The 27,636-nt window shown below is 37.1% G+C and overlaps 1 protein-coding gene across 4 annotated transcripts in view; it reads left to right on the top strand.

Annotated features, from left to right (window-relative positions):
* LOC117402978 (homeobox protein Meis1) overlaps nt 1–26,243 on the top strand; it is a 71,632-nt gene extending 45,389 nt beyond the window's left edge. The window contains exons 9-13 of one of the 4 annotated variants that reach the window (XM_059024424.1): nt 7,496–7,572; nt 19,768–19,910; nt 21,024–21,113; nt 21,411–21,506; nt 24,614–24,753. In XM_059024424.1, coding sequence (XP_058880407.1) covers nt 7,496–7,572; nt 19,768–19,910; nt 21,024–21,113; nt 21,411–21,469 — 369 coding nt within the window. In that variant the 3' untranslated portion in view covers nt 21,470–21,506; nt 24,614–24,753. Of the gene's footprint in view, nt 1–7,495; nt 7,573–19,767; nt 19,911–21,023; nt 21,114–21,410; nt 21,507–24,613 lie in introns of all 4 variants that reach the window. The other 3 variants (XM_034004740.3, XM_059024423.1, XM_034004739.3) reach the window with 3 other exon arrangements.
* The last annotated feature ends 1,393 nt before the right edge of the window (nt 26,244–27,636 follow it).

Here is a 27,636-nt window from a genome sequence, read left to right as displayed (position 1 = left end):
CCATTTTCACAGCATGCATTCCTATACAAAGCAGTGCTGGAAGTGCACTGGTGAAACTTGTACTTTCTGTAATGATCTGGACACAAATTTAATTTAAAACGCTTCTCTAATGGAACTTGTACACAAACAGGGATGGAAGTGCCTTATCAATCGGTTAGCACTTTAGCCAGCCCAACATGTATTTTTGGTTAGAAACTTGTTATCCTGAAATAGCAGGCCCAGCGATTCTGTTTAATCTGTACCTCCTGAATGTGGCGTAGTGGTCAGAGCTTTACACAGATGGGGGGGGGGGGGGGGGGGGGGGTCAGTAAATTGTCAGTAAATAATGTAAGAAATCACGGAATCAGCATCAAACTGAATGAAACGGAATGAAACTGAGCTGAAAGGAGGCTCTATGACTGAAGTCGGTTCTGAAACATACTGTAGTGAGTTAGTGGATTGCAAGAGGACACCAACGACACGCTCGTTTATTTAAAAGCACAGTGGGTTCAGCACCACGAACAGCAACAACAGCACAGTAACACACCAGACAGCAACCAACTACCCACCGAGCGCTGCAGCGCTTATAGATATTCGCACAAAGCGGACCAACTGAAACCACCCAAAGTCCCAAACAGCGGGCAGTTCCAGGGCGGGCTGGTGAAGTGCCAAGTAGGTGCTCTAGCGAGTCGGGCTGTGTGCTAAATACACATGGCCCCATTAGCCAGTAGACAGTACTGTGTAATGCTATAAACAAACCCAGGTAGGGCAACACTTGGACAGAGCATCAGTGAACAGTTAAAGTGACGAGAAATAAGTAAACCCATATAAATAAAGCAAATTCAGATGACCGGTTTACACATTTTCTACAACACATCAGTATTAAAAACAGTACTTTCTTGGATTTTTTTTTTCTCTAATGAAAACATTAGAAACTGTTGTCACCAAACAGCGAATTTATGGATAGAATTACCTCCAATTATTTTAGCCCATGGCGTAAGGGCCATCGCACAAAAATACAATACATGAAAGTACTAAAAACTAACAGCTATGAATCGCTATATCGGGGAGGAAGAAGGCGTTGCCATTGCTCAAGTAAAACATTGATTTATCAAAACGTATCGCAGCTAAACATCACATTGCACAGGACTGTCAGCAGAAAAACAATATTAATATAAGACGTAATATAAAATCACTACTTAGAGTTGGCTTCTTCTGAAAGAAATGTGTTATAGATTGTTTTTTTCATTTTATCTTTGAGTATGTGCAGTGCCGAACCGTCCACTAAATAATATACGGGACTACCCGCTGCTCCAGGGGCCGGTTGTACTCTAATGAGAACAAAAAATGGGATTGGATCCGGGATCACTGGAGTCGGATCATGTGAAGGTGTTGTACTAAGCGGATCTGGATAAGGCTCCACTGATCCCTAATCTTGATCCAATTCTGGAGCTACACGTGGCGTATCTAGGAAAACTGACCAATGAGAAGCAAACATGTCTGTGTGGCACGAAGTTTAAATACCCTGGCTGTCAAGCCTGAGATCACAGTAATGTTACGAAGAAATGGCAAATAAAAAACAAATATATAAAAACATATCGATTATGCCACTCTTAAAAATGAAAGTGGGCACAAAAAAGCTTTAGATACATTTTTTATTTATTTTTTTTGTTCAAAAAATTTAGAGCCGATTTTTACCGAGACGACCACCTCGGCTGCCTCAATGTACACTACGCCCCTGATATAGGCCTGTGCTGATAAAAATTCAATATACGCCATGCACCACTTTTGTAATGTTAATCTATTGTGGTAAGTGAATCTTTGATCATATTCAGCCAGGGGGGAAAGAAAGAAAGCTCATTTAATAGCAAAAAAAAAAAAAAAAATGAAAAAGCCTGGCAGTTAAGTAGTTCATCATAACAAAAGTCTATAAGGCATTTTTTTAGGGAGGTTCTGTTCATTACATACCAGAGTTTAGCTCAAGGTCAGCTTATATTAATGCATTCAACTTTGCCGTGGAGGAGAGATGGAGGAAAAGGGATAAAAGAACTTCCGCAATTGTTCTCCCAACACATTCAGCCAAGTAGCAGAACATTGCCTTGATAAGGGGCATGTTGGAGATTTGCCAAGGCTTCTCCTGCCACATTTTTTGCACTGCCTTGTTTCCAGACTCTTGTAAAGTATAACCCATCAATTAATATACTCTTGACTTTTTTTCTTTTGTTTTTTTTTCCCCTGACATTTCTTTTCTCAGAAATGGCATCTACCGGCGTAGCTTTGTTAACTGTGGTTTCTCCTGTCCATTAGTAATCCAGGGGGTCTGACAATGGAGGAGTGCTGCCTGCCATTACAGTGCTCGAAGTAGAGACCATTTTGGTCGCCATGGTGACCTTTTTTCTCTGTAGGCGACCGTAAATATTAATTTAGGCGCCTTCAGGTGACCACCTTTCTGCTGGAAATTGTACATGAAAATGCAGACCAGTATGGTCAAGTCAGGTGGTAAAAATTTAAAGGCAGCAGCACAAATAAAGAGGAGAACAAGTCAACTTCTGAAAGGGAAGCACCCTCAACATCCGAATGTTCAAACACAACCTACAAAGCAGACAATCTCCATGCGTTTTCGTCAAACAGAACCAAACTGCAACAAAGCATATAAAGAGGATATGTGCATAAAAATGAACACTGCTTATTTTATTGGAAAAGAAGAGGTCCCTTTACAAAGTATCGCCGGAGTTGAACGGAGTGATGTCAACACTACCTATGCAATCTGGTTTACAATGACTTCAGGCTCAACATTACATTTTTTTCCCCCTCTCATTATGATCTGATATACAGGTGATGTCCCTAGCTGCTGCTGCAGAATACTTTGACTAGATTGTTGGTGTTCATTTATTTTTGATTAATTTAGAAAGTGCTTGTCTGGAATAATTCTGCATTTAGAAGCCAAATATTGTATGTATTAAGAAAAAAAAAAACATGCTTGGAGATGGACATTTTTGTTGTTTGTTACTTAATTATCAAGGTTAATCAGTTATACATTTATGTGGTTATTATTTTGAACAATACATTGGCGACCATTTTTTCAGGGGACCATGTAGAACAGGGGTGCCCAATCCTGGTCCTGGAAGGCCGATGCCCTCCTGGTTTTTGTTCAAACTGTACACTAAATTGATTAATTGGACCTATTAAGCTTCTAATAAGGGCTTGATTGGTCCAATTAAGTAATTTAGGGCACAGTTGCAACAAAAGCCAGGAGGGACATCGGCCCTCCAGGACCAGGATTGGGCACCCCTGATGTAGAAAAAAATAGGAGCCTGCAGGCTCCAAAAATAAAAAGCTAACTCTGAGCACTGCATTATCTCGGCGGCAGGCTCTGCTCAAGATAATTTTGAAATTTTCTGCAGCCGTTACCATGTGTTGCAAGAAAAAGCAGGGCAGCAAGGGAGGGAATGTTATTGATATTGGTTACAAGGGAAAATAAGATAGAGAAAGTGTATCACTGTCCTGGCATCCACAATTGCAGACAGTGGTGAAGATTTTGATAAAAGGAGTACATTTGGACAAGAAGTATCATTAAGATAAGAGGCTGGAAATTTTCCATCTGTGCTTCTGATGCCTTTTGCTTAGCATCAATGGACCCTGAGAAAACACTTGATCCCAGTTTCATTGCCAAGGAACTTCAGAACAAAAAACATATTTAAAAAATGGTTTCTGCTGTGACATTTTTAAATGCATTTAATTTAATAACATAACATTCTTCACAGGAAAGGAATTTGCTTCAGTTTTCACTCTGCCCCATAATTTCTGAGACGGGAAGAAGTGGTAATGGTTAAAATTGGATACATATTGTCACTGCTGGGTATCCATAGCAAACTATAATAAAGTGTGTATGACATTCTGTATTTTATATGGAAAGTGAATAATACACATGACCTATTTTAACACAGAAACATCTGTATATAAGCCTCCAACTAAAACCCCTTTCACACTGGCACGCTCCATCCGGGTCAGGACCCGGTGTCATGTGGGTCGGCTATGTGATTTCACATTGTTTTTGATAAAGCAGGGTTGACCTGGGTGACAGACACAAGGAAACAACGTGCGTATGAATCCCCCGGAAGCAACTTGTTACAGACGCTTCCATCCAAGCTTCTCTGGATTGAACCGTCGGCCCAAATGTTGATTAGAGCAAACGTTGCTTCATCCCTGCTGCAATCTGGCTCATGGTGTGTCTCTATCAACAAAAATATGGCTAAACAGAATAAACAGAAACGTTCCTTGCGGAAGTGAAACCTTCACGCAGGCGTGGCTGTTTGTTATTTCATCAGCTCATGAATGGCCATCATGCATTTTGTCTCGCTCAACCCGGGTCAAATCGTGTCGACCCACATCCTGAGGTGGATCACTGCGACAACCCAGATACATGGTTTCACACTACGTGGGATTGTGACCCGGGTAGCCAGAACCCGGGTCGGGACCCAGGTAGGAGAGCCAGTGTGAAAGGAGCTATAATAGTTACTTATTACAGAAATACACTGTCAAACATTGTGTTTTTGCTGTTTTTTATTCAGTAATTGTCCTATTTGTATATGACTATTATTTTTTTGGTTTGTTTGTTTTGTCAAAAGCTTGTGTGCTGGTTTCATTCTGAGAAGATGGCTTTGCTTTACAGTCTAAAGGTGTTGTTTTATGGCCTCTACTCATCCTTGAGGTGTTAATATAGATCCAAATGAAGCAGCTTGGAGAGCTGATGATCACTGCCCCCCCCACCCCCCCATCCCCCCATTAACAGTCCCAATCTATCACTCTGATTGTAATATTAAAATGTATTTGCCGTACTAATGCATTGCCTTTCTGCCTCTGGCCTCCTGCATATCCTTCCTCAGGTTCCCATCCGATTGATTGTTTGCGAATAATTAAACTTTTAAGAGATAATGGTATGAGGCCAATACACTCAACAATTTAAAGTGTCCAAAATATCCATTATTGGACAACGGTAAAAGTAACTCTGATGGGCTGAGGCGATTGTGGCTATGATGGGTGTTTGATAAGTGATATATAGACATTAAATATTTAAGCTGTAACTAGCCTGAATTGTGAGAGAGGAGACAGAGAGAGTGAGTAACCAACTTCCCCACTATGAAAACATGATAGGGGAAAAGTTGTTAGACAAAGACATCAATAATGGGTATAAATGCTTCGGAAAGGGGACTTGCAGTGATAGGCTGGGAAAAGGTTTTATTTTATTAACTTTCTTGGAAAAAACAGCAGCAGCTTTACCTTATCTTACACTTCTTTGCTATGACGTCTGGCCACATTTGTAGTGCAGGCCTCGCCGAGCCTGTGGGTGGGAAAGTAATAGAACAGTCAATGTTTGTGTTGTAGCACCGCCTACGGCGTGTTGGTTCATCGTCAAGTCATGGGGAAGTTGTCCATTTTTTTTTCTTTTTTTCAAAAGTACAATTAATTCTAGCAAAAGTTGAACTCTTGGGGCACTTACATTTGACCGTATCATAAATTTGAGTGGAGGGCAATTATTATTATTTTTTTTATAAAAGTTAAGATGAAAGAACTCATTTGATGAAGTCATGACTTTCATGTGATAAGAACAATTATTTTTAGTGTAGTAATGCTCTGAGCCAATAGTCAAAGTATTAAGTGATCAGATGACTCTAAGTAAACCATGCCTTAGGAATGTTGTTTTCTCACATTTTTAAGCAGTTACTTTCCTTACAGTGACTTCATTATTGAAATGGCTAAATTTATCCCAGTACAGTCTTTTGAAAACAAATCTTGAACACTAAAAATTGCTACATGGAGGCAAGACTTAGCCATTCCATTAGCTTGAGGCAGGATCGCAATTATAGTTTACTGCATGATATTAGACATGGTTTGTTCCAGTTACCTCAATCAGATCACATGAAAATGACAGAGAAGAATGATAAGAAAAAATACTTTGTTTTATAAAACTCCTAAGAAATATTTTTTTTATTAATAACTATACATGCAAGTATGCACATTATATAAATGAGAAAAAAAAATGTTCTGGGAAATTCCTGTAGTAGGATATTCTGTTACAATATTTAGCATTAGGTAACCCTATAGTTGCAGAATTTAGAAGCATTGTTTTATATTTTCCACTGGGACTATTTTGAAGGTGCCTTTTTACAACATTTTCGTACTGAATGTTGCATTAAAGTCGGTTGGGATAGCGCTTTTAAAATCCAAATATATTTTTTTCCTTTCTGATATTTTGCTGCATTTGTAAGTTAAAGTTTGCGTACATATAAAGCATTGGAAAAAGATCACATAATTCTAATTTCTGATGGTGGTCTAGGTATATATCTCTATATGTATATATTGTTGATTTATTGCAAAAAAAAGAATATACAATATCAGTGTTAATTTTTATTTTGGTACCATGTCTAATTTCACAAAGTATCACAGTTGAAAGCTTTGCAGGTTAACCATAAAATACAGTCTAGTTGCATTCAAGATTAAGCTGCCAACTTGGGAGGTGATTCAGTTTCCTGAGTTTTATGTTCTTGCAGCTTAATCTAGTGATGGTTTAGGAGGTAATGGTTTTATAGTGCTGGATCTGAGACACTGAAAAACAGCAAAGGGTTGACCACTGACCCATTTCTTGAAGAGCGTGGATGAAAATTGTCACCATGAAGCAGTTTATTGTGTTGATGTGGTATACTATAAAAACAGCTGCAAACAATGCAAATAAACAGTCCTTTAATTCTGCAAACCCTCTTTGAATTTTTTCCAAGTTGAAACTGCTCACTTGCTTAGGTTCTCAGCTCTCTTTTATGATATTCGATTGTAAACTTTCTGTGAAAACTACTTTGCAGGAATCGGTAGTTTTCACAATACAAATGGCATTAATAGAGCTCAATTTTCTTGTTATTCACTTCACGACAAGTTCTCTAAAAGGGACCACTAGTCCTATATTAATGTCTAAATATATATTTTTTTCAAAATTTGGTGGACTGTGTTGGGGGGTTAAGAAATAAATTTTCTGTGTAACTAATTCTGAAAATGGTGACATGAAAGCTACAGTATGCAGGTTTAACTAATCTATTACATTGTAAAAATGCACCTAATATTATAATTGTGGAATTATTCGCTAGGTAGCATTGCAAGACAGTGGAATGTTTTAAACTTATCTTCCGCATTCCATTCTCTAACCAATATTAGATATCACTTTTCCATCATGCATTCCAACCTTTGCAGCTAAGAAATGAGTGTGTCTAGAATACATTTGAGTGAGATTGTACAGCCAGTAATTAATGTAGCTGTTTCTACACTTCATTTAACTTTATAATTGGCTTGCCTTTTGCTGCCATTAATTACATGATTTTATATTCCATTAATGATTCTGGGAAAGAGAAACACCTCGGCTTTCACACTAATTAATGACTGCATTGAGACTTCTGCATTGCTGAGATATTTCATACTAATATTTTCTCTTAGCAAATTTCTCACATGTTTTTATTCCCTTATCTTTCAGCACCCTTACCCCTCAGAAGAACAGAAAAAGCAGCTGGCACAAGACACAGGTCTCACTATACTACAAGTGAACAACTGGTAAGTAATTTGGCTTTTGTGTTTACATGCAATCAATATGCCAGCCTCTGGCAACCTGCAGCTAATGATTTGAATGAATACAACACACCCTCATTTACTGTCAGCTCTCACTTGAAATCAGTTATTCTAGAGGGGATATAAGTTTATATACACTAATATGAATTCCCATCTAATTACCCCAACTCCCCTCCACACACACACACACCTCCTCCCTCCATTGAAATAAAAGCGCTGTTTCATTACCTTGCCTGTTAAAATGATCACTTGAAAAGAAATTATACAACCTCCTAACAAGGCATAAAACCTAAGAAGGCATGTTTTGTTTTATGTAGGGGTCTACTTAAATCGCGGTAAATGTACATATTTATCGCGGGTAGGTTATGGAATACAATTAGGATTTTGCAGACATTTCGCGGACCAAAGTAGACAATATTACAGAGCACTATAAAAGCCTAAAAATAGTGGTACTTGCTTCCTTACTAAAACAGAGTGCTGTCATTTGTTAAAGGCAAGCATGCAACATCCCCCAGCAGTTGCTGCGGACAATCTCTGTCTGGTGTGGACTTGCCCATACATTGAGATTGCACGTTCTGCATCCACTGAATTGGCAGGAGGTGTAAGGCAAACTTTGCCATGTTATACAGATGTGGAAATCGATTAGAAACAGTTCCAAAACTCAGTTACCCAAGGGCATCTGGCATACTTTAATAAAAGCAATATATGCAGCACGTTCGTTGTCATGTTATTTGTCCCATCCAATAATGAATTTTCTTAGTATTGAGTCAAAACAAAGTAAACGTGCCTATTCGGGTCTAAAATTCTAACTGTGTTTAAAAAGTAAGCAGGTTGTTTGAAGCGAGGTGGCTGTGCTAGATCGTACCTGTAGTACTGATTTAACTTGGCTACAACCGACAGGAATACTTTCTGTCTGCGTTGACTTTCCAGTTTGTTTTCTGAAAGCTGTTTATTTTACATTCTGTTCAGCAGCCTCTGTAGTAGTCTTTCGTTTAATGTGTGATTCTGAAGCTAAATAGTGATCGATTGTATTTTCTCCAAAGACACATTACAATTACCTCCATCTGCAGTTTCTTTAGGTTTTTAATTTTTTTACTCTGTGTCCATTTCTGGTATTTTACCTCCAATGCTGAAAACTAGATTTTAGCAACCTAAATCAAAACAATGCAGCACTGACTTTGCCCCACCCCCTAGTGTACAGTACAGGTCACAGAAAAGCCAGTACAGACGCACTGATAGGCTGATTAAAACATTGTTGTCATTTGAACAGTAAACAATACCGTTAACCGCTTTGGAGTATTTATTTATTTTTTTTAAATGTTATTTGTCTAAGGACTTTTTTTTTTTTGCCCAAGTGCAATACACACAGGACGGCGAAGGAATAAAAAAAAAGCCTATCTACAGAAGAAAGATACGTAGTTTGTGTTGCTTGCGCTGTGCAGTAGTTCATTTAAACAAGGTTTCTTTATTTTGTCTCTCTCCGTACTTGTCCGGTATGCATTCGCCCCTAAAAGCGGTGAATTTCGCGGTGACCCCTCAATTTCCCAATTTCCGCAAAATCGCGATTTCGCTAGACCCGTAGTTATATGGTGTGACACTGTAATACAGTAAAGTTCCAAATACTTATGCCACTGACTACCTTATCGGAAAAGGATATTGAAACCCAACACCAGATATAACTGAGTGTATCTAATTAATTGCCCAAATACTGCAGATAAATGTTTACTGTGGGAAACTCCACTCTTTGATATGAAATAGCGGAACATTTTCAAAGCACGCCGAAACTCCGGTAGAAGGTTCCCAGTGTTGAGATTTTTCATTCAATAAGTGTCAGAGATTAATATTGCTAAGGCTCTGATTACACAGCCTAATCCATTTTGGCGAATAAACTGGGCCTTGATATATGCATCACTTGCATTAACAAACCCTGCTCGGATATAGAGACTAGGGGCCAATGGGACAGATTTCAGATATATTAAACCCCATTACAGAAAATGTAATTTCTGTCAACACTGTATTGTTCAATTTAGTACCTTGGAGATGACTAGCTGCTTACAATATATTTGCCTTTGGAGGATTAATTTACAAAGTGCACTATCTGTTGGACACAGGCAGACTGACATAAGGGAAGCTTGTTGGGGTTATCAATTTCTATGACCTTACAACAACCCATGGGAGCAATTTTTCAGCTGTGTTAGACAGGGGTCTGAAGTCAGTATGTAACGAGCCATATTATCACTCTTTTTTAAAATATTTCAATGCTTCAGTGTGAAGCAGATCAAGGCACCACAAGCCTACAGTGATATGGTAGCAATGACTATACAGTATAATCTAGGGGGTATTAGCTATTAAACCTTCATGCAGGGATATTTGTGCCTATAGTTTTTTTGCGTGTGTGTGTTTTTTTGTTTGTTTTTTTTCTTCCAGAAATAACACATTTACAGCTACAATCCAGTGTGGATTTATAGCAGAATCACTAAAACTGGTGCCTCCTTGGCGACCCTAAGCAATGCAAAAAAATTTCAGTTGTTCCTCATAATAAAACCAAAAGAGAACCAACCCATTATTTTCTACACTGAAGACAAAAAGCTTATTATTATATTACTGAAAGATAGTTGATATTGCCTAAGGCATTTCCATAAGCTTCAGTGATGTAGTCACATAACTTAATTGACTTTCTGCTACCAAACTTCCTGTAAACTCTGTGATGCCATTGACCTGCGAGAGGCTTCCCTGAATCAATGAAATCATAATTAATTTTTTTTTACAGGTGTTTAATCCATACCTGACACCAGGCTTCTTTGTTTAAACATATAGTAAAACATGTTCCATTTTTTCATTTTGTTATTTGAGGTTTTGTGTCTCTTAAAATTGCAGCTGCCTGCCCAACTCTTTGTTGCTTGACGGAATAACACACAAATCATTTAAAAATTCTGGATATATTAATTTATTTAGGGTGCTTGCTATGTAACTGTTTCCTAAAAAAAACTCAGCACAGCCCAGATCCTTTCTCCAGTCTCCCAAACTTGTTAACACACATGTACATTTTGTATTATTAATGATGAGGCCCTGTAAATTACTGCTGCTGAGATTAAATAAAAATGCTAAAGAGTAGACTGGGTGCAGATTACTCATAAATTATTGGGAGCAACACAGCGTGTGGGAATACATGAAATGTGTATAAAAAATCACAAACGTATGTTGTGTAGCCTAGTAGTTGGCCTGCTTGGGGTGGGGCCTGCTGGTCAGCTTTTCAGAGGCGATGAGTAAAAGGAGCATGGAATGATGGGAATGAAGGGGGAGTCTAGCATGAAATTTGATTTCACTGAATCTTTGAACTGGCAAACTGCTCCCAGGTACTTGTTTCAGGTTATGTCCCTGTCAAAGAAAAGAACCAGTTATTGAAAAGTGTGAACTGAATTGTATCGCCGCTTGTATCTAATCACACTTGATAAAAAGGTTTTGCGCTGTATACATACATCTTTTATTTGGCTTCAGCTATCAAGTATTTACAGGGAAACAAATCAGTTAATGAGGTTGGCAGCAGTTGATGCTCACTGTAGTTTTGTTTTTTTTTCAGAGTGCAAATAGCCCGAAGTATACATAGTTTTATTAAAAGGGGTGTAGATTTACTACATGGTAGCAAAGTCCAGTGTATTAATTGTTTATAGTTCTGGAATTATTAATTTAGTGTGGTGGTGTTTGTCTTTGATCATGTTCATTGAGAAGGTCAGTTTCTTTTTTTCCCCTGTTCAGCAGAAATCACATGAATACAATGTGGCAGTCATGACAATAACGATCACACCCAGAGCCACTTGTGTCAAGATTTTTCAACACCTTTACTAAAAAAAAATGTTAATTTTTTTCTATTGATTTTGTATTGCTACAAACACAGAACAGAACAACTGAATCAATGGTTATGCAAAAACAAAACACTCCTCCCAATTAAAATGTTACAGTTTTATTTTACACACTGCTGCCAGTTCTGGCACCTGAAATAATCTGTTCTTCCAAACTAAGTACAGTACGATTTAATATTCCCACATACAGCAGCAAAACAAAACCTTGCGATGCAGTTATCATAGCACTGTGTTCTCATCTAAATATTACAGATCTCTAATCCAAGTAATTATGTAGCAGCTGAGGTTTCGTTGATCACTGCTGCTGCTCCAGATAAAAATTTAATTCTTCAAAACACATCATTGGATTTGGCTCATGGAGTGGGCTGGCCTTGGAATCACATCAGAGAATCTTTTCTGTTTGTTCGAAAAAAAAAAAAAAATCTCAGTTCACTCCTATTAGGTATAGCTAAGGCTACGATTTTGTCACAGAGGTCACGGAAATTGTGAAAATCGTGAATTTGAAAAAAAGTCTGTGAAATCTTGGAAATGGATGTAAAAACACTTGATTAGGCGCTTCCTTTATTTCTTTTAAAAATGCAGTATGTCATGCACTCAAAATACAAATCTGTGAGTATCTGTAAATTGTTTGGTTGATGCACACAGCATTTACGTGTAGCTATAGGTCAGCAAATGAGATAGGAGAGCGAGCAAGCATGTAAATCAGTGACAGCTAAAAAAAAATGTGAGTGAACTGTTTTCTGTAAAGACAGAAGAACAAATGCATCAGAGAACAAAAGTTTACCAGCTTACAGAGGCTTTCTTTACAACATGCTGTTTGTTTCAGAATCGTGGAAAAGTTTATTGAAGCCTGGTTCATACAGTACTTCTGTTGCAGTTGAATGCGATGCGTCAGACGCAGACAGCTAAAAGCTGTGCAGCTTCACTATTATCCCGTACTATTTTCCGTTCCTCAAAGAGCTTTCCAAAAAAGACGCACAAGACAAGATTGTAGATTACGTAATTCCGACTTTTCTGATATAAAATCAATTGGGGTTCATCGGGTTTTACGTATTGTCCATCCTTTTTTAATAATACTCTAAAAGATGGTGTTTAAACATCAACACCAGATTGCTTTGTCAATAAGGCAATATGTCTGAAAAGCAGGAAGAGCAGTTTTATGAGTGTGGTTGGCTACTTCAGATAATTCTCAGCTAAGTGTGTTTCCGTTTCTGTACTTGTTAGTCTAAATCCAGAAAGGAATGGAGAACAACACAAACATCAATCACTGGAGATTTAATTAGGTTGTCTTTTTGACTGCATATTCTATTTGCAAAGTAGAGTCTTGAAAATAGTAAGGCATTAAAGTTGATTGCATACAATTTGGAAAGTAAAATTACATTTTGATTTCATTTACCTGCTTTTAGTGTCTGTCATTTTATGAGAATAAAGAAATAAATAAATAAATCATTAATTAGGTTATTTGGGTGCTTTGACACAAGTTAATTTTTTTGTTGTTCATTGTCCACAGCAGATCTCAGATGTCTGAAAGGTGTGTTTTGGAGTCACTTTGAGTTTAACTTGCCCTGTAGCACCCATTCATATCCCTCTAAATCATATATATTTTTTAGACAAAATACACCCCAGCCCTGGGGATATGGGGAACAATAGGGATATTGATACAAAGAACAATGAGACAGCTTTTGTGTTCAAGAAATTTAGCATTTTATTTTTAAAAAAAGAACATTCACGAAAATCCATTAATAGCTTATAGTTCGTTTTACAAGCCTGGGTTTGGTCCGTTCTTGTCCACGTTTTCTGGAGTGTTTGCACACAGTTTGCCTCTCTGGTATTTAATGCTTGCACAGACCTGATCTCCACCTATATTGTGTCAACAACATCTGAGCAGCAGTGTGGTGTTCCTTCACCATTCAGAGCTGCAGAGACCTGGGCCTGTGGCGACCCCGTCTCTCGCTTACTTCATAAACTTGCTGCATAAAACGGACGCCATTTTTGTGAGCTTTGGAAAAAAAAAAAAAAAGAGTAGAGCCAGAGGCACATAACAAAAATTCTGAGAAGGGTTCCAGTCTTTACATTTCTTAAGTACTTCTTGTGGATTAATCAAGGATTAGGATACCGACATAAAAGTAGAATTTCTTGAACGTGAGTACGCGATTTTTGTGGTGCTCTTGATAGAACAGTACTATTCTTAAATTAAGAGGAGGCTGCTTGTTAATTGTATACGTTTATACATAAGTGCATTTGATTTATGGGGTCTTGGTACTTCAGGAAAAATATTGCATAATGAAAAGAGAGTTGTAACAGGCCATTCTGTTAGTTATCTGTTCACCCTATTCAAGCAGTGTGGCACTTTAAAATAAAGCTGACCAAATTACCTTGACAATTACCAAAGTAGGATTGTTTCTATTAAATTACATTTTTCTTCGTGGAGAACCTTTTTCTTCATGGAGGATCAAAAATAGTATTGTCAAACTGTTGACTTCATGGGGAATTAAGCTTAGAAGCACTATATTCATGTCATCCATTAACTTGATGGAAACACTAATTATGATTATAAACTAGGATGAAAAGAGAAACTGTTCAAGTATTGTATATAATAATATGCCAAAAGTGGGCTATTCTGCCATTCAGTAATCTTTATACAGGCCTGTAAGTCTGTATACAGTGAAGGGCCTCAAAGGTGTCTAAGCTTTGGCTTCCAAATTTGGTCAAAGCCAAAAACAAATGCCATATTTGAATATGCCTATTCTGGTGTACAGTGTAGAATAACATTTATCCGGTTGCTGGTGTCTGCCCAAAGTCTGTGTTTATCTTCACTTATCCAATACTAAGCAATTTGGCTACGTTAAAAAGATGCTGTGCACTGGGGCCTGTGTCTTACTTGTACTGTACAGATGAAGGTTACATAGTTTTGAAAACCCTGTGCCAAATAGAAAAAGAAAAAAAAAACGTTGGTGACTTGAATCTCAAATGATCCAGAAGAAGCAGAAAATGTAACAAAAAAAACTACACAGCAGCCCAATTGCGTTAATCAAGCTCTAGATTAATTTTGTTTGCCTTCCAATCAGTGGCCTATTTGGACGCACACTGCATGTGTGTAGTGTAATTTATGTGTGTGTGTACATAGTGGACGGTCATCCAGGCGTTTACTTTTTGAATGTGTTATACTTTGCAGAGCCTTGTACACAGCCAGACTCTTTGACAAATGTTCCACTTCCGACAAAGGGGGTAAAATTGAGCCTAATGAAAAACTTACTGACTTCTATGACTGAAGGCATTGCTGCTCTTTGAGAAATTTCCAATATTATGTTTCTGAAGTGGGCAGAGAGCAGTGCCTGTGCCCTCTTTCCAGCTTTTACAGATGATGTATTGCAGCCCTGGTCTGTCTTCATCTTGAAGAGGAGAACTAAACGGAGTAATATTTGCCAAACATGACTTCATATGAATTGACTGAACTACAGTAACTTATTTTTTTTATATTCATAAGTACTGTACTTTAAGGCCTCATTTCAGTAAATGTAGCAAGCAAGCAACACTCAATCTGATTTGTTCAGCTGTGGATAATATGCCATAATGAAAATGAGTTATTTATTTATATTTGAACCCTTTCATCCTGAATTATTTTTGTCGAGCTGATGTGAATGTGAAATTAAGTTATACAATTAAAAAAATAACTCCTTTATTGAGTATACATGAGAACAGGACAAAAATATGTTTTACATATATTTTGGTAAATGGGACTGTGATAGTGTGCCCTGCCCCTGTGTGTATTTCGTGTGTTATGTTGCGTGTGTGTGTGTTAATGTTGGTGTATAGGTATTGGTGCACAGGATATAAATGGGTCTGTGTAGCACGAGTGATTTAAAATATATAATTGTATTTAGACACGAGGATGGCACAATCTCTTCACGTGCAGATTAAAAGGGGTATTTGTATGTGAGCACAGGGAAGTGCACAAATTAGTTCACGTGCAGATGTACCGAGATTCCAAATTGAATGATTGATTAGCAATCGAGTCTCGGTACACCTGCATAAAAGATGCAGTGTTTCAATCACTCGGTGAGTGTTCAAGGCGAGAGAACGGGAGAGAAAGTCGGGAGTAAGCTTTAAAATAATAATACAATTACAATTGCCACACGTGCTGAATTAGATCAGCGCGATACTTGTTTGTTTAGTGTTTGTCCCGTTTGTGAGTTTCGTTTAGTGTTAGTACGTTTTGTTTGTGTATTTATTTTGGCCTAAAGTGCCGTGTGCTGTTTTTGTTTAAATCTTTTATTTCTTTGTGTGTTTAATAAAACACTGAGCGCCGCAGTGTCTCAGTTTCACCCGCCAGTACTGCCTGTCTGTGTGTTCCTTTCTGGCCTGATATCACCCCTACAGCCAGCCTGTTCACTGTAAGGGTTAAAGTGTATTTATTATTATTTAATTATTTTCAAACAAAATACATTTTTTTTGAGATTTCAGTTGTAACCATTGGCAAGTGGTTTGTATAGGACAAGAGTCTGAAGACAAAAGTGTTGAATGACAGGCTGTATATTCATTAAGGAGATACAAAGGTCATTGGATCATTATGAGCAATGCGGCTTGTTTTTACAGAGTGTTGCAGAGGCCCCTAGATGATCTAGTAACTCTGTAAAGTTAACTTTAGAGGAAGTTCATACATCTTTTAATGGGAATGTTTGACTTGGTTTGGTGACTTGAACTATGGGGGGTTGAGAGGTAATGGCCTCCCACTGTGAAAAAACAGTTCTTAATGCAGCCAAAGGGATTTGGGTGGCCCTTTGTTGTTTTTACCAAAATCCCCTTTTGATTTCACTGTTTTCTTTAGGTATCAAGATATACAAGAAAATGTTAAAGGTGACGTCCATATTGTGTTTCAGGATTAGAGAAAATTGATTATGATCAGTTCTGACAGAGAGATAACAGTCTTGATGTATCAAAAGAATAGGACAGGTGCTAGAAATGTAAGGCAAGGCCATTTACTTGCTTATATATTTAAACTATTTAGAGAGGAGAATACATTGAAATGTGGTATTTTGCTTAAAACTGCTGTGCAAAGCTTAACAATTTTAATGAACACGTGGCACTTTTAAAAGTCTTTAATTTTCCCCACTGTTTAAGTAACCTTTGTCAAAAACAACTAAATAAAGGAACCTCTGAAAGTTCATAATGGTCTCTGTAGCTTACTCCAAACATCGTCAGCTTTTCTTCCTTGTAATTTCCTCCTGATTGTTTAAACGTGTGGTACAGTAAAAAAAAAAAAAAAAAAAAACTAAACAAAAAAAACCTTGATGTAAATTGGCTACACCGTACAAAAGCATTTCTGAGTCTTTATTAAGAAATCATCATTGCCAAACAGTATGGCTACAGCAAAGAATTACCAGTTCCAAATGTGTTGTTTTACACAGCTTTCTGTTACTATTTTCTATGACTATATTATCCACATATCATTCAATACTGTAAACATTACTGTCAGAATATGCAACGCAATTACTTACATCTTAATTGTAACCCACTTGAAATCCTACCCACTTGAAGAAAATGCAAAGAAGTAACAAGACTTCACTATTGCACCAATACTAAATTCTTTTTTATTTATAAAACAAGGGTCGCTGTGATCATAAACTCTAGCCTTTCTCTAGACAGGCTTTGTGACTCGTATGGTAGTTAACCATGTATGTGGTGTATCAGTGTACAGTACAGTCCTGCTGGCCACTCATACCCATGCAGATGGTTTAGTTTGAGCTGATTAAAATGGTGAAGCAGGGAGTGAGGGGAGGCGGGAGGTGTGGGGGGTGTAAATGGAATTTTCACAGCAAACAGCTGGACCAGTTTATTTAAACAGATACAGGGTTTAGGAGATGACCTCAGATTGACACTGTAGGGGGAGGAGCAAAAATGACATTTTATTACTTTGAACAGAGAGAAGATGCTGTTGTTTATAAATTCTCCCTACATGCATGTCAACATGTGGTTGAATTGTAGAATAAGTATATATAGGCTAGGCTGAGAAACAGATCAATAAAGTGCTCATGCTCAGCTAGTGGAGCCGATTTGCATTCACTATCATTGAAAGCTTTGATTGACTGCATAGTTCAAATGACTAGGCGAATGCTAGGCAAGTTGGGGAGCTGCTTCAGATTATTATTGTGCTTTGTACATTTTAAATGCCTGGAGTCTAAATATTTTGTGGTATCAGTTGTCAATGAGACAAACTTAAAGGAGTGGTAATGAAGGCTTTAAAATCAATGTTCTTATTTGCACTAGTTATATTATCACTGGTCTCCTTTTTTTTTTGGTTGAAGGTGGTGATTTTGATTCTTTGATTGTATTTTATACTTCAGAATGGAATATGCAGATATCAGACCACACTATAGATGAAAAGAAGTTCTAACTCATTGCAATGGACTATCTTATCTGTAGTATTGTTTTCTAAGTGAAGAACCAAAAGATTCTGAGACAATCAAAGTGGGACCAGTAATATATTTAATAAAGCTATAAAGATATATATATATATATATATATATATATATATATATATATATATATATATATATATATATATATATATTTGTTTTTTTTTAAACTTTGGTTACCACCTCTTTAGAGAAGGTGTTGACAATGGTTCAAAAGTTAGAATTAAAGTGAGTAGCTGTACTGTATTGATGTTTGCTGAAAATTCTCCACAAGTGCAGGTACAGAAAGAAGTGTTTAGTCCACAGGAAACCTCAACTTTCAAAGGTATCCTGCAATGAGAGGAATGTAGGAAAGCCTAGTATGTCTTGGGAGTGTTTGCATTTACTGTATATGTGTGTGTTTTATATTCTGCATATGTGGGGGGCTGGATTGTGAGTTTGCACTGATGAACTGTGCTTGCGAGATTAGATGCTTCATATGCATTTAGATGGGCACAGTGAAAATAACCTTTGTTATCTTCAATCCAGATCTTTCCAGTGATAGTTACTAAATTATTCTCTAATTGGTCACGCAACAAAGGCAGTTAATGAAAAAATAGATTTTTCATTTTAATTGCCTATTCACATTTGCAGTACACCTGTGCGTATAATGAGGATGGAGCATTAACCGCCCAGTTCGGCGAGCAAGATTGCAGTCATTTCCAGTTAAGAATAGGAAAATGTTTTAATAAATTGTGAAAAAGTAACAATGCATTTTAAAGAATAGTGGCTGAAAAAGAGAAATGCGGCAATTCTTTGAAAATAGTACCCTATTTCAACAGTCTGCAGAATAGTACAGCTTATTGTGTCAAAGAGACGAAGAAACCGAACAGAGCATAAACATGATCCTTGAGCGAGAAAGGTCAGGAAAAGGTGAACTTTTACCCCTAATGAAGGATGCAGCTTTGGTTGTTTGCATGAGTTTCTGCTCCCTTTGACCATCTTCTGAACTCTCAGTTATGTGGTGTGTGCTTGACCCACAGAACAGAGTGCAACCCTATATATCACCAAAGCCTTTTTTTATTGTGCATAACTTGTCCTTTGTTTTCGGTGGTGCATCTGGTCTCAGATATGTTAAAGATTCCCCTAGAAGATTTCTGATTCCATTTCGTAGGCCTGGCTGGTTCCACAATAAAATCCAAACTGGGGAGGTCATGAGCTATACAGCACTGACCTCCAGTTGACCTCAGACTTACATAGAGTAAAAAAAAACAAGAAAGCAATAAAAGGAATGCTTTGCTGTGAACTCCCCCAGCAGTATGAGCTGGTGGTGATAAAACTCCAGACATTCCCTCATTTGATGGTGTCCATTTTTTTTTTTGTAACTGGACATTAAAATAGAGAAAGGATTGAAAAGAAAGGGGGAAAGAAGAGGGCTGGTATAACTGTAATGTAAACACTAGACAAAAGATAGATACTTCACTAATTAGGCAAGCCAGCAGATGCCCATATGAACATCTTTCTTTGTCCGTCCGTACCATTTCCCCCTCTGCTCCCACCTTCCCTCCCCCTTTTTAGCCTGAAAAGAGTAGCATGGCTATTGTTTCCTGAAAAGTCTACTAATTCCCCCTTCAAAAGATGAAATGGAAATATCCAACTGTGGTAAAAGCTGGAGGACATAAATCAAGTCAGAAACCCTGAGCTTGCACTACCAAAGGTCACAAGAGGTTGCAGAATTGTTTTAGAGGTTTTTAGGCTTAGCAAGACCAGAATAGCCTAATGGTAATAGGAGGAAGGTGGTGGAGTTTTAGGGAGAGAAGAAGCTATAAATATGTTTTTTTCCTTGTAAATGAGACCCTGATACATTTATATATACATAAATAATAAATGACACCATTTTCTTTTGTTTTTTCATTTTTTTTCAGGTTCATTAATGCAAGGAGAAGAATAGTTCAACCCATGATAGACCAGTCCAATCGAGCAGGCAAGTCCCCAATAGTAACTGTATTCAAGTCTCGCAGGCGAAAACCATCATCAAGCCATTTACCGGGAAGTCCTTTTTTACCTGGTAAATACACTGCCAATGGAGGCTGGGAGTGACTGACAACTAAAATAAAATAAAATAAATAAATAACAACACTAATCATTTTAACTTTTTAAGTAAAGTGTTTTAAATAAAGAACCAATAACTGAATTTAAACTCAGCTAAGCTGAGCTATTTGTTTCATTTTTTTTAAACCAAAAACAAAGCAAAACAACAACAACAAAAAACATGAATGCGACTTTTATGAGTTTTCCTTCCCAGCTTTTACTCTCTGCTACTATGACCACTCACTCCCTGGTGCATGGCTTGGTGTGGAATTGCTGTAAACTTTATTACCTGTCATAAGGGCACAGGGGTCAGCGTTGCTTTTGGGACTCAGTAAAGTTCAAAGGCACTCACTGAGGTAGAGCTGGTGTGCTTCAATAACCCAAAGCAGCTTATTTCTGAAGTTTTTTTTTTTTTTTTTATTGGATGGCTAAAACCTGGATTGCAAGTAAGTAATAGTTTTGTTTTTTTTTGCTGACATTTTTTGAGGTTAGTGGACATACTGGCTTTATACTAATGCGATACACTGGGTATCTGGAACCTGTATAACTGTATGCAACTTGTAAACGGTAACATGATGCTGTTTTAATGACCTTAGGTTGTTTTTTGCAATCACATGATGCACATAGAAATCTGATTCTGCTCTTCTGAGCTTTTTGCCTTAAGCAGAGTTTTAGCATGACTAGTTATTTTCAGGGAAAACAGCATATATGAAAAAAATACAATATTATACTACTGTATAGGCTACATTATTATAGAATGCATGAATATGTGTATTGATGCAATTAATAGGGGGACTGTATTATTTATTTATTTATTGTCAGTACTGAAGAATGCTTTATTTGTTTTCATGTGGGAGAAGTCACTGTATTGGGCATGTGGTAACAGAGATAAAGACTTTGTCTGCTTGATACTGTTTCTCATGTTTTCACCTCAGAGTCTACAATTGAGCATTATGGAATATAATAATTGAACCATCTTTTTCAGTAGCATGTGGGGGCTGTGATCTAGACATGCTGTTTGTTAAAAGATTAATTGATGTTGAATTTTAATGAGTCAATTATCTAACCGTTGTCGCATTCCCTATTCCAGTAAGTCAAGGAGCACCCTACAATCCAGACGGACAGCCGATGGGAGGTTTTGTCATGGATGGCCAGCAGCACATGGGAATTAGACCACCTGGTAAGAAAACATCTTATTTATAATCCCCTGCCTCCCTTAATCTTACTGCATAGGGCTGTGTCTTCACCCACACAGGTAGTTCACTTAATCTTGCACTGCACTTACTGTCATGCTTTGCCTTGCCTTGCCTGTCTTCTTTGGACTTGGTAATTGTGGAGGGCTAACCTATCTGGCCTCTTGTTCTGAAGGGGAATACAGAGGTTTACCTCCTGTATCTTCTTCACTTTTTTTTCTTTTGGCTCTTTTGGCTGTTTGCTCATCTTCTGGCATCTTCTTGATTTTTTATCTCCCTTTTAGGACCTATGAGTGGAATGGGCATGAATATGGGCATGGAGGGGCAATGGCACTACATGTAACCTTCACCTAGTTAACCAAACGCAAAGCAAGGGGGAAGTAAGTACAAACAGGGTCTTTGTTACTGTGTTATTATTACTACTACAACTACTACCACGGGGTGCATATTTTATTTAGTTTTTTGGTATAATTCTATATGTTCTTCCTGCCCATGGCTTCATGCTTGTTCACTCTTCCTTATTTTCCATTTTTCCTATTTTTTCTTCCTCCTTTTCAGGTGAGAACATTATTTAAGCTTAGAGTTACAGAGCCATTGCCAAGTACAGTTACTCTGTGTTTTACTATTGCATATTACTGACCAAATGACAAAACAAGAAGCAGCCAGGGGAGGGTGGGGGGCAGAGGGGGAGGGTTGGAAGAAGAGGGGGGGTTACTATAGCAACAGACTGATTGGCAAAATGTAAGCAGTCTGCAGCAGTGCAAGGAGAGGAAAGAGCATGTCCCCAAAGTGTCATAAATCTGTTTTACCACAGTTGATGCATGAGTTACATTAATACACTAACCTAGGAGACACCAGCAAAAAGAAAAACAGAGACTGTTTATAGGCAAAATAAATACCAGCATACATTCAAACATATCTGCCGTAATTTGAAATGTATTGAATGGACCTATAGATCTTTACTTTATTCCCATTTTGTCCGTCCATCATAATAGGATTACTTATGGCAAAAGGGGAGAAAACAAAGTAATGCCAAATAAAGGTGTGCGCAGCGGGGTAGGGAGCTTAGCCCAGGCTAATTGACTATATCCAAATTAAATATGCCATCACTAGCAGTGTGACAAATGGATTTGACTTATTCAGTATACAAAAATAGAGATCATTAATTCAGCTTCAGTAGAAGGCCTTGTGAAGCAAGCTCTGCAAGAATATCCCTGTTTTTCTATCGTCACCCTTAAGCAAAAATATGCATTTTTCATGCATTTTCTTATTTATTTATTGAAATCCATATTATGATTTCAAAGCAGTCCATAGAATTTAAACCATGTCACGTATTACATATAAAAAAGATTGCAAGTTATTGTCTATTTTCAAAAGCTCCTTTTTCAGCATCATTGTTGTCTCTTATAATGCTTTAGCTGTATTCACTTGCTCACTGAATTCTATAATTGGGCTGTATTTGGAATCAAAGATCAGAATGACAAAAATCTCACCAAGCTAGGGAATGCGGCAACCTTATTGCTTCATCATGGACATTTCCTAGCCTGGCTAATTCAAATATTGTTCCTTTAGTTTCTAGGTCAATTAAATGTAAGTGATGTGTTATATGCTTCATGACCAATTAAATTAATAGGTTATTACAACAAATGTTATCATCTTATTTGATTAAGGGTCTGAGGGTACATTTATATTTTATAAGCAATTTTCATTAGTTCAGAGATGTTCCTTAAGGCTAGATTAAGCAGCTATTTGCTGAGGAGCCTCGAGACCTGAATTGAAGGTGTTTGTAGCAGTCACAGTGCAGCAGTACTTAAAACCAAAGCCAATGAAACCTACTTAACAAGAGCGTTATGCTTTCTACCCTTGACGATTATGGAGCTTATAGTTCTCAGAAACAATACACTTGTCAGTTCCTATAAACCATAGCAATCCATGCAGAAGACAGAGACCCTTTGAAAGCAGGATTATTGTTTTTTGACTGTATATTTTTTTCTTTCGCTCCAAAAAAAAAAAAAATAGCCAAGGGTCTACACAATTTAAATTTGAATTTCCAGACAATAGTGATCACAGCAAAACAAATAATTATGAACATATTGATTTTTGTCCCTCTGTTTGCAAAAGGTCTTAGGTATGCTTTAGTAAGCATGCTTAGTGACCCCAGTTCTCCTTGGCACCATTGTAGGCCTTTGTTTAAGAAATCAACTCTCCAATTATGAAGCACACGTTTGTTAATCTTTCACTGGGTCAAGATCTATTTTTTTTTTGTCTCAAACTTTAATTTTGAGTAATACAAATGATGACTGGTGTTTTGGTCAGACATTCTCAACACAAACAGAGAGAGAGAGAGAGAGAGAGAGAGAGAGAGAGAGAGAGAGAGAGAGAGAGAGAGAGAGAGAGAGAGAGAGAGAGAGAGAGAGAGAGAGAGAGAGAGAGAGAGAGAGAGAGAGAGAGAGAGAGAGAGAGAGAGAGAGAGAGAGAGAGAGAGAGAGAGAGAGCAATTGAATCAAACGAAAAGCCACTTGGGTGTATTTAAGTTCACAAAATTATGTGCTATCAGTGTTGGTGTGTTCCAGACGCTTATTTAATTCATGGCTATTCTTTTAAAATAAATCATATCAAATAAACTATATCATATTGGTGCTGATCTGACAATGCTATAAATGACTATTATTAATACAGAAGGAAGGATATCCTGTTGCAAGATACCTTACTGATAAATGTTCAGTTTTAATACACTAAAGAGAATTGTGTGCACTGTTAAAATATTCTGTTTTTCATAACCTTGCCACACAAAGATCACTATTTTCAGTATCTAAACAGTGGTAGTATTTAGACCTACTCCTGTTTGGATCAATAAATATTAAACCCTATATCACTTAGCTACACAGTGCATTATATTTCAATATGGTTTCTTCTTCAAATGAATATATTATAAATGGATTGGGCAGAGTTAGTGATTTCTATAAGAACAGTCTGTTTTTTGTAAATAACGCAATGGATACAAATACATATGTTTCTTATAATAATCGTGACAACTGCTTATTTGTTTCTGTATGTATTATACAGGAAAAGTAGAGATAGGCAAAATGATTGAATAGTGTGGCTAGAATCAAGTTTGATTTGTTTATCCTTGAATAGTTTGGGGATTTCTAGTGGCCATATATTGTAGTTGCACAATTAATATTTAAGGACATTTCCACATATCTCTTAATTCAGCTGGTGCATTGTATAGACACTGATGGTTCCACCTAGAGGCTGTATCTGTAGGCTGCCATAGACTAGAAACTGAGGGGGTATTCAACCTTCCATTTTTTCAGCAGTCAGAGAAGTCTGGTCTTTATGTTCTGTACAACTCTTAAGAAAAGGCAGGTGTGATTATTTGGACATATGATAGTCACCTTTCGCTAAAACATATGTTTTCATGGGCATTCTTAAGAATGTATTTAACCCCACATCTAACCAATGTTTCATATATATTTTCTTGTAGGGCTACAAGGCATGCCAGGTGACTATGTGTCTCACAGTGGTCCGATGGGTATGAGTATGGGACAGCCAAGCTATAACCCTCCCCAGATGCCCCCACATTCTGCTCAGCTGCGCCACGGACCTCCCATGCATTCCTACATTCCTGGACACCCCCATCACCCAGCAATGATGATGCATGGTGGACCACCCCACCCTGGAATGCCAATGTCAGCATCTAGCCCCACAATGCTTAATCCAGGGGACCCAACAATGGGTGGACAAGTCATGGACATTCATGCCCAGTAGCTTAAAGGATTTTTTTTTTTTTTGGAAAAACATAAAGTGTCTGCAGCAAAGACATCTTTCGTATGTAGACTTAATAAAGTGACTAAGGAGCTCCGTTCTTGGCATCAACTTTGGACCAAGGAGAAGCCCGTGTTTTTATTTACTGGGACCCTACAAACAGGAAACACCCTAAAAAACAAATGAAAACAAATAATACGAATGACTCCTGGGGGACATGTTGAGTACTGTTGTAATTTGCATTGGACTTTTTAGCGAGACAAGAATTGATTATTGTAAATGCTATTGTACTGTTCTGCATATAATGTTGTTTCTTATAGAATTTTTTTTTTTTAAATGATGTGAACTTTTTTCCACACTATGTGTGTGTGTGTCGTTTCCATAGACCATAACCTCCTCCCGAAACCTCCGTAAATTTAAATATATATATATATATATATATATATATATATATATATATATATATATATATATAAAAGCCTTCCAGTTAACTTGCAAATGACAGAAAATTGCTTATTTGCAGGATTTTTATGACATTAAAATAACTGAGGTGGAAGACTCACCCATCCCAGGATTTCAACTATGCTCTCTCTATCTCTCTGACTAGCCTTGGGCTTGAATTTGCATGTCTAATTCATTTACTCACCATATTTGAATTGGCGTGAACAGATGTAAATGGGGAAAGATGGGAAAAGATTCGGCCATCTACTATAATTAATCAGCTGTTGCAGGCAGCGTCTTAAGGAGACTGGTAGGAGGGAGCATGGAAACCAAAAGGTGTTACATCAGAACATTCATGTCCCCATGCAACAAGAAGCCACCAAATGTGTTTTCTGCAATTCAAATACAATTTTTTTTTTTTTAAATAAATATATGGACAGAGAAAGATTTTCTTTTTGATTATGTTCACTTTATTTCTGAGCAGGACATCAGTCATGTGTGTGTTTCCTTTCCATGGTCCCATCTTGGAGAGTTTATGTATACGTTGTAAATAAATAAAAAAAAACAATTGTGCAAAAAGCACTGGAAATAATTAACTGTATTATTGCAATTTTTTTTGTAAAAGTAGCAGTTTGGTATGAGTTGGCATGCATAAAGAATTCACTAAATGGGATAAAGCTTATGCCTTTGTTGTGGTTTTAAAAAAATGCTTGTGGATAGCTTTTCTATCAAGAAACCAAGGGTTTAATAACAATTAATAACGATCTTCGCACACCGAGTCTTAGAGTTTTCTGATTAAAGCAGTTTGGACTGTATAATAACAACAGAGCCCAGATGTTGTAGTTTAACTGTGTGCGGTAATGAAATCTGAACATAAAATAAAAAAAAAATATTTTTTGTCATGCTGATTGCACTTGTTGAGAAATGCCTTCATTTGTACGGTTTTAAAGGGGATTACAGGAACAGTGACATATGTGTCAAAATAAAATGTGAATGTGTTAGTGAGCATACATTTGATTAGGTCAGTTGACATTCAAGAAGTTATCAAATGGCCTAAAGGATGTTTCGGCTAAATACGTTTTTGTCAGAGTCATTGTGCTTTATGTGGAAATACAGACTCCAGAAAATCGGCCGTAGTGAATATATGTTATATTGTTTTGTTTTTTCTCAGTATAAGATTGGTTAAACAAGATTACTGTACCCCATTTTTATTTGTGTGCCATTCATTTTAGCACTAATTGAATGGCTGCTACAGCATGCATGTTTGTCCTTTAGAGTTCAAATTTACAGCATCTTATTTTCAGTTTCTTCCAGAAGTTGTAGAAATATTTAGCAAACATTTGAAAACTTTGTTAAGTTTTATATGTACCGTACATACATGTAAATCTGTTTCTTGCACAATACTACAACACATGGTCAGTTTTTTTTGTTTTTTTTTAATCAAATACACATGGTTTAAACATTGCTTATTTAATCGGTAGTAGAATAAAATCATGTTGGGAGCATTTTTTTTAAATACCCACGTTCAGATTATTTCACTAAACGTTGTCCAACACCTTAAGCAAAACATGTTTGGTGACCAGTATTCTTGTAGTGCAAAATGTGGTTTGTCTAACTTCATTTTAGCAATTGCTGTTGGGAGTGAAAAGGGGTAAGGCACAGAGTGACTTGATTGTTGGTTCTCCCAGCTGGGCCTCCCGATATGTAGGAGAAGGAGGAGGAAGGTTTGTGGAAATCTGGGGGTTGTACAGCCTGCGTATTTATAGTTAATGATGAACATACATGGATGGTGGTATCATCACCCTGCAAAACTCCCAATAATTCAACCTCATGAAATTGAAGAATGGAGAAACGATAATAGCTGAAGGTGTTTTTTTTTTTATCTTTTTTTTTGTTTTTTTTTAATAATCGAGTACTTTATCAAAAAGTACTTCAGTCTACTGTTCGGTCTTTGAAGTTCTGTTGGCCTCTCTTTAACTAGGAAACATTATGTTTTCTGTATCTTCCTGCATAGAGAAAAGGCAAATAATGAACGCTCAGATATAGCACCTCAATAAAGATGTCTTTCTAAATGAGGCATGATCTTCATGACAGCAGTTGACTGAAAACACAAACATTATACCCTTTTTCTTTGCGGGTCAGGTTGTGTATTTTGTAAAGCATAAAATCCTGTTTAATACGAATGTGTCATTGTGCTTTTGTGCAGTTTCTCAATAAAAAAAAGGTTGCTGTAGGCTTACATATCACTAACACAATATTATTGAGATTGTTATATAACATTTTAAAAACAAAACATATATA

Source organism: Acipenser ruthenus, chromosome 5 (genome assembly GCF_902713425.1).
Source record: "Acipenser ruthenus chromosome 5, fAciRut3.2 maternal haplotype, whole genome shotgun sequence".
Classification (NCBI taxonomy): Eukaryota; Metazoa; Chordata; class Actinopteri; order Acipenseriformes; family Acipenseridae; genus Acipenser; species Acipenser ruthenus.
This window is presented reverse-complemented; position numbering and strand designations above follow the sequence as displayed.